Source organism: Salvelinus fontinalis, chromosome 12, assembly GCF_029448725.1.
Source record: "Salvelinus fontinalis isolate EN_2023a chromosome 12, ASM2944872v1, whole genome shotgun sequence".
Classification (NCBI taxonomy): Eukaryota; Metazoa; Chordata; class Actinopteri; order Salmoniformes; family Salmonidae; genus Salvelinus; species Salvelinus fontinalis.
The window spans coordinates 2,658,455-2,666,893 of NC_074676.1; the positions used below are offsets into that span (position 1 = coordinate 2,658,455).

At 41.8% G+C, this 8,439-nt stretch overlaps 1 protein-coding gene across 1 annotated transcript in view; it reads right to left on the reverse strand.

The window, feature by feature from the left end:
- Positions 1 to 5,848, reverse strand: part of LOC129866619 (tyrosine-protein phosphatase non-receptor type 9-like) — a 48,342-nt gene extending 42,494 nt beyond the window's left edge. Inside the window, exon 1 of the mRNA XM_055939380.1 lies at positions 5,349 to 5,848. Within this exon, the coding sequence (XP_055795355.1) occupies positions 5,349 to 5,381 (33 nt within the window). The 5' untranslated portion in view covers positions 5,382 to 5,848. The remainder of the gene's footprint in view (positions 1 to 5,348) is intronic.
- Between the last annotated feature and the right edge of the window lie 2,591 nt (positions 5,849 to 8,439).

Genomic DNA, 8,439 nt, shown 5'->3' on the forward strand with positions numbered 1-8,439 from the left:
CAATGTCATACAACTCTCCTTCTGTGGCCTCCAATTGCTCTTAAACACAAGTAAAACTAAATGCATGCTCTTCAACTGATCGCTGCCTGCACCTGCCCGCCCGTCCAACATCACTACTCTGGACGGTTCTGACTTAGAATATGTGGACAACTACAAATACCTAGGTGTCTGGTTAGACTGTAAACTCTCCTTCCAGACTCACAAACATCTCCAATCCAAAGTTAAATCTAGAATTGGCTTCCTATTTTGCAACAAAACATCCTTCACTCGTGCTGCCAAACATACCCTTGTAAAACTGACCATCCTACCAATCCTCGACTTCGGTGATGTCATTTACAAAATAGCCTCCAATACCCTACTCAATAAATTGGATGCAGTCTATCACTGTGCCATCCGTTTTGTCACCAAAGCCCCATATACTACCCACCACTGCGACCTGTACGCTCTCGTTGGCTGGCCCTCGCTTCATACTCAGATCCTGCTAGGTAAAGTCCCCCCTTATCTCAGCTCGCTGGTCACCATAGCAGCACCCACCTGTAGCACGCGCTCCAGCAGGTATATCTCTCTGGTCACCCCCAAAACCAATTCTTCCTTTGGCCGCCTCTCCTTCCAGTTCTCTGCTGGCAATGAACTACAAAAATCTCTGAAACTGGAAACACTTATCTCCCTCGCTAGCTTTAAGCACCAGCTGTCAGAGCAGCTCACAGATTACTGCACCTGTACATAGCCCATCTATAATTTAGCGCAAACAACTACCTCTCCCCCTACTGTATTTATTTATTTAGCTCCTTTGCACCCCATTATTTCTCTCTACTTTGCACATTCTTCCACTGCAAATCTATCATTCCAGTGTTTTACTTGCTATATTGTATTTACTTTGCCACCATGGCCTTTTTTTTGCCTTTACCTCCCTTATCTCCCCTCATTTGCTCACATTGTATATAGACTCATTTTTCTACTGTATTATTGACTGTATGTTTGTTTTACTCCATGTGTAACTCTGTCTTGTTGTATGTGTCGAACTGCTTTGCTTTATCTTGGCCAGGTCGCAATTGTAAATGAGAACTTGTTCTCAACTTGCCTACCTGGTTAAATAAAGGTGAAGTAAAATAAATAAATAAAAATGTGATGGCTTGTTGGAGGGATGTTCATAGACGTCCCAACAATCTGTACAGAGCTTGCGCTTTGTACTAGCAGAGCAAGGTTTGGTTTTTTGATGGCATCTTGTAGTCTGGTTCTAGATATGCCCTTATGGTATTGAAGCAGACATCCTCTACCATTGACAATGGCTGCATATCAACTGCAATCTTTTCTGTAATCAGCACTGGGATTCTCACTCCGTCCCTTATCGCACTGATGCCAGCAAAGGGTTGGGAATCACGGTGCCTCCCTTTCAGCGTTGCACCTGTACCGCCACTGTAGCTCAAATCCACCTTGCAAAGTTTGCATTTCATCACCTTCTCATTTAACTTCTCTAAAAGTATTGCCATACAGGACTTCGCTGCAGTTGCTTCCCTGTCTCTCACTGTGCCATTTTTCCAACTGTACACAACAATGACGTGCGGAGCACTTTATATACATGGCAAATCAACATTGTTGAGTCAGGTATTTGTTTAAAAATGTATATATATTTAAGGGGGCAGATCAGCTTTAATATTGCAGATAGATTGTGGCTTCCATCAATGTAATTGTCTGCATCCCCAATATATATTTTGCGTAAATATACAGTACCAGTCAAAAGTTTGTACACACCTACTCATTCAAGGGTGTTTATTTTTACTATATTGTAGAATAATAATGAAGACATCAAAACTATGAAATAACACATATGGAATCATGTAGTAACCAAAAAGTATTAAACAATTCAAAATAAATGGTATATTTGATATGCTTCAAAGTAGTCACCCTTTGCCTTGACAGCTTTGCACACTCTTGGCATTCTCTCAACAAGCTTCATGAGGTAGTCACCTGGAATGCATTTCAATTAACAGGTGTGCCTTGTTAAAAAAGGTAATTTGTTGAATTTCTTTCCTTGTTAATGGGTTTGAGCCAATCAGTTGTGTTGTGACAAGGTAGAGGTGTTATACAGAAGATAGCCCTATTTGGTAAAAGACCAAGTCCATATTATGGCAAGAACAGCTCAAATAAGCAAAGAGAAATGACAGTCCATCATTACTTTAAGACATGAAGGTCAATCAATCCGGTTTCTTCAAGTGCAGTCGCAAAAACCATAATGTGCTATGATGAAACTGGCTCTCATGAGGACCGCCACAGAAGATAAGTTCATTAGCGATTCTGGAGGCGAAAGAAACTGTACTAGCCCTTGACCTGTTTAGGAGTAGAGCCAGTTTGCGCTGTTCTGTGAAGGGAGTAGTACATAGCGTTGTACGAGATCTTCAGTTTCTTGGCAATTTCTCGCATGGAATAGCCTTCAATTCACAGAACAAGAATAGACTGACGAGTTTCAGAAGTACTTTGTTTCAGGACATTTGGAGCCTGTAATCAAACCGACAACTGCTGATGCTCCAGATACTAAACTAGTCTAAAGGCCAGATTTATTGCTTCTTAAAATCAGAACAGTTTTCAGCTGTGGAAACAATTGCAAAAGGGTTTTCTAACGATCAATCAGCCTTTTAAAATTATAAACTTGGATTAGCTAACACAATGTGCCATTGAAACACAGAAGTGATGGTTGCTGATAATGGGAATCTGTACGCCTATATAGATATTCCATAAAAATCTGCCGTTTCCAGCTACAATAGTCATTTACAACATTAACATTTTACATTTTTACATTTGAGTCATTTAGCAGACGCTCTTATCCAGAGCGACTTACAGTAGAGTGCATACATTTTATTACATTTACATACTGAGACAAGGATATCCCTACCGGCCAAACCCTCCCTAACCCGGACGACGCTATGCCAATTGTGCGTCGCCCCACGGACCTCCCGGTTGCGGCCGGCTGCGACAGAGCCTGGGCGTGAACCCAGAGACTCTGGTGGCGCAGCTAGCACTGCGATGCAGTGCCCTAGACCAGTGCCCTAGACCACTGCGCCACCCGGGAGGCCATTAACAATGTCTACACTGTATTTCTGATAAATTATGTTATTTCAATGGACAACAAAAAAAAAAAAAATCCAAAAAGGACATTTCTAAGTGACCCCAAACGTTTGAACGGTAGTGTAAGTAAATAAGTTTGTTTTTTATACATTTGCACACATTTCTAAAAACCTGTTTTTTGCTTTGTCATTATGGGCCATTGTGTGTAGATTGTTTTTATTTAATCCATTTTAGAATAAGGCTGTAACACAACAAAATGTGGAAAAAGTCAAGGGATCTGAATACTTTCCGAATGCACTGTAGGTGTCTGTCTGACGACGTTTCACGTAAACACGAAGCCAAGTCAGTTGTCGGACAATTTACGGGACACACCGACAGCAACAGCCACACTCCTCATCTCTTTCAGATTGCAAACATACCGGTCCCAAATCTTTCTCCAATTTTCTTTGATATCGGTGATATCTACCTAGCTGTTATCTTTTGTGTTCTTGTCCAAAAACAACCTGCATCGAAGGATTGTAGATGTATAATTGCACGTAGCAAATATTGAAATAAAAGCACAAAAAAAGCTTGCAAGTAGATTAGCAGTAGCATTAAAGTAGAAACACGTCCATTGCTTCCATGTTTATACCAGAAGGGATGATGTAGACACAAGGTGGGATTTACGTTGCAAAACTCACTCAATACTGCCCCTCAAGTCTTCGCAAGGAATGATATGGAGCATCTCAATTTTCAGGTATCACAAAAAGTATGTTGAATGCCGGAGCGTATTACCCCTTTTGTGAAGTAAAACGAACCTTCCGTCTCCATAGTGTATAAAAATCAGCCCTAAGACTCACTGCCTGCTGTCCAGATGAGCCATGGGGAAAGGGTATTAGGGCCTGGAAAGTGTAAAGACCATCATTACCACCAGTCTGGAAAAATCAGTCAGGGAGACAGAGACAGAATAAACAAGCTGATCTCTCTCAAACTCATGTGAAAGAGGTACTACTCTCCACCCCCCCCTAGCAATAGATTATTATATAATATCCGTTTCCTGCCTTTTAGGACGTGGTTGGAAAAACACAAGAGGCAGTGAGAGCAGCTTGGCATGTGATTAACGACTGTACTAGCCCTTGATCATGACTCTCAGTTCCATTACATTACACACAAGAGTCATTGGATGAAGGCATCTTCTGTAAGGGGGTTAAGAGCCCCCCCTACACTCAATCTGAACACGTCTCACTTGTGGTATTGTTTTGGAAGCATAAGAACCTTATCGTTCATATCAGCGAGAAGTAATATTCAAAAAAACAAAAATACTAAATTGATACACACCTTGATTGGGTATAATCAGAGGAGGCTGCTGAAGGGAGAACGGCTCATAATGGCTGGAACGGCGTGAATGGAATGACCTGATAACGTTCCACTAATACCGCTCCAGCCATTACCACAAGCCTGTTCCGACAACCTCAAATGATAGGGTTAGTGTTCCCACACGGCCATATATCCATGTTACAGCGCTTGTTTACAGAAAACAGACTTAATCTATCCAGTGTACGCCAAACAGCTGTGTGTAAGCATAGCTGTATGGATCTGTGCAAAGATGCTACACTGTATTTTTATTTATTTGAAGGATTATTTCTAGCTGATGAAAGATATGGGCCAAATGTTTCGAAAGCCGTATCGCAAGCAATGATTATTGACGTTTTAAACATAAAAACAGCGTCGGGATTGTAGTTCCCTTCAGAGAGTATGGGCAAAGCTAATGGCTGAAAACTGTAGGGTGAAGGCAGAATGCCGCCTAGAGTTTGAGATCTGTACTAGCCATATTGTTGTTTGTGTGGTATGTAAAGGGAGATGTGTGGGCTAAGTAAGTGCATCAATGCAAAGATCATAGCTTTTTAGATTCTTGCCCTAATACTGATCTATAATTCTATATCATTTGATAGACACTTAGTCTACATTCGCGGAAATTATTAAATCAAATTACCATTGCATGGTGTTTTTCATAAGTCAAAACATTACATCTGATCATTTTTAATTCTTTACCAAAACAAATCATGTAATATTTTGACATTTCATGTTAGAAGCATCTTCAAGGTAGGCTACAATGTTGACAATGTAGATGGATACAATGTTTGTGTTCGTTAAGCCTGTCTGTGACGATGATTTTGCAACAATTTATCTATTTAAAGAGCATATAACTTGCAGTGGTGGAGGCTAACTACAATGCAACAACTTGACACATATCATGCATTCTTACTACGGAATGATCAAATATTTAGCAATCTATTCAAAATTACCTGTTCTTCCTCCGCTGACAAACTGGCTGCCATTCTTCACTCGTTCTTGAGATTTTGACACCTTAATCCTTCAATTTGGTCGCCTTTCTCCTTTTCGTAAAGGTAAACCGGTAACGTGTTTGCTAGGTTACTGGTATTTTACCAAACTTACATTTGTCTCGTATATAAATGGAAAGCTTTATACTGTCTCTTCGTTTGACTGGCCTGTTTTAGTAATCGAATCAGAAATTATTTATAATCTTCAATCAAAATACTCATGCATGAGAGAAAATCGCTGATGTGTCAAATCTTATCGAGAGCTGAAGAAAAGAGTCCTCAACAGCTTGCCGTTTCTCTACGTATCGCTGCTGATAGAATTAACCGATTTGTCCAGTAAAGCCACCCACCTTTTCTTTAGAATCAAGACTAAAGGCATTCCTGTTATCTGGTTTGCAATCATTTAACTCCGTGTAGGCTTGACGAGACCTGTGTGAAGCTACCCACACTAAGGTTTGGCCACAATAGTGGCGTTTGCGGTTGGCCTTCAAAATAATAGTCCCCCATTGAAACTGATCTAAACTGATACAAATGGTGTTTCTATTTAACTTAAAAATAAATACAATAATGAATTAATTTGACAAGAAACAGTAAAACATGTCAAATCAAACTGTGGATGTATGACTGCATAATTGCATTGGGGTAATACATACAGTATATGCACTGTACAGCCTTGGTGTCTGTAAATACACTGAACAAAAATCTAAATGCAACATGTAAAGTGTTGGTCACATGTTTCATGAGCTGAAATAAAAGATCCCAGAAATGGTCCATACGCATAGAAATATTTTTTTTCTCAAATTTTGTGCACAAATTTGTTTACATCCCTCTTAGTGAGCATTTCTCATTTGCCAAGATAATCCATCCACCTGACAGGTGTGGCATATCAAGAAGCTGATTAAACAACATGAGCATTACATATGTGCACCTCGTGCTGATGATCATTTTTTTAGGCCACTTTAAAATGTGCAGTTTTGTCACACAACACAATGCCACAGATGTCTCAAGTTTTGAGGGAGTGTGCAATTGGCATGCTGACTGTAGGAATGTCCACCAGAGCTGTTGACAGAGAATTGAATGCTGATGAAACTGGGGGTTTGCACAACCAAAGAATTTCTGCACAAACTGTCAGAAACTGTCCCAGGGAAACTCATCTGCGTGCTTGTCGTCCTCACCAGGGTCTTGACCTGACTGCAGTTCGGTGTTGTAACCGATTTCAGTGGGCAAATGCTCACCTTCGAGGCCACTGGCATGCTGGAGAAGTGTGCTCTTGACGGATGAATCCCGGTTTCAACTATACCAGGCAGATGGCAGACAGCGTGTATGGCGTTGTGTGGGCGAGCAGTTTGCTGATGTCAACGCTGTGAACAGAGTGCCCCATGGTGGCAATAGGGTCATGGTATAGGCAGGCATAAGCTACGGACAATGAACACAATTGCATTTTATCAATGACAATTTGAATGCACAAGATCCCTTCCCTGAGGCCCATTGTCGTGCCATTCATCCGCCGCCATCACCTCATGTTTCAGCATGATAATGCATGGCCCCATATCGTAAGGATCTGTACACAATTCCTGGAAGCTGAAAATGTCCCACTTCTTCAATGGCCTGAATACTCAGACATGTCACCCATTTAGCATTTTTGGGATGCTCTGGATCGATGTGTACGACAGCATGTTCCAGTTCCTACCATAATATCCATCTTCACACAGAGTATTCCTGGAAAGACCACAATCAACAACGGTCGACCTACAATCTAAACTAGATGCCCTCAATCTCACACAAATTATCATGGAATTTAACAGATACAACACCAAATCCGTTAACACGGGCACCCTCATAGATAGCATCCTGACCAACTCTCCCTCTAAATACACCTCTGCTGTCTTCAACCAGGATCTCAGCGATCACTGCCTCATTGCCTGCGTCCGTAATGGGTCTGCGGTCAAACGATCACCCCTCATCACTGTCAAAAGCTCCCTAAAACACTTCAGCGAGCAGGCCTTTCTAATCGACCTGTCCCGGGTATCCTGGAAGGATATTGACCTCATCCCATCATTAGAGGATGCCTGGTTGTTCTTTTAAAAGTGCTTTCCTCACCATCTTAAATAAGCATGCCACATTCCAAAAAAATTGAACCAGGAACAGATATAGCCCTTGTTTCACTCCAGACCTGACTGCCCTTGACCAGCACAAAAACATCCTGTGACGTACTACATTAGCATCAAATATGCATTAGCCCCCACGATATGCAACTTTTCAGGGAATTCAGGAACCAATGTATGGAGGCAGTTAGGAAAGCAAAGGCTAGCTTTTTCAAACAGAAATTTGCATCCTGTATCACAAACTCCAAAAAGTTCTGGGACACTGTAAAGTCCATGGAGAATAAGAGCACCTCATCCCAGCTGCCCACTGCACTGAGGCTAGGAAACACTGTTACCACCGATAAATTCACCATAATTTAACATTTCAATAAGCATTTTTCTACGGCTGGCCATGCTTTCCACCTGGCTACCCCTACCCAGGGCAACAGCTCTGCACCCCCCACAGCAACTTGCCCAAGCCTCCCCCACTTCTCCTTCACCCAAATCCAGATAGCTGATGTTCTGAAAGAGCTGCAAAACCTGGACCCCTACAAATCAGCTGGGCTAGACAATCTGGACCCTCTCTTCTTAAAATTATCTGCCGCAATTGTTGCAACCCCTATTACTAGACTGTTCAAACTCTCTTTCGTATCATCTGAGATCCCCAAACATTGGAAAGATGCCTCGGTCATCACCCTCTTCAAAGGGGGAGACTCTCTAGACCCAAACTTTTACAGACCTATATCTATCCTACCCTGCCTTTCTAAGGTCTTCAAAAGCCAAGTTAACAAACAGATAACCGACCATTTCGAATCCCATCGTACCTTCTCCGCTATGCAATCTGGTTTCCGAGCTGGTCATGGGTGCACCTCAGCCACGCTCAAGGTCCTAAACGATATCATAACCGCCATTGATAAAAGACAATACTGTGCAGCCGTATTCATCGACCTGGCCAAGGCTTTCGACTCTGT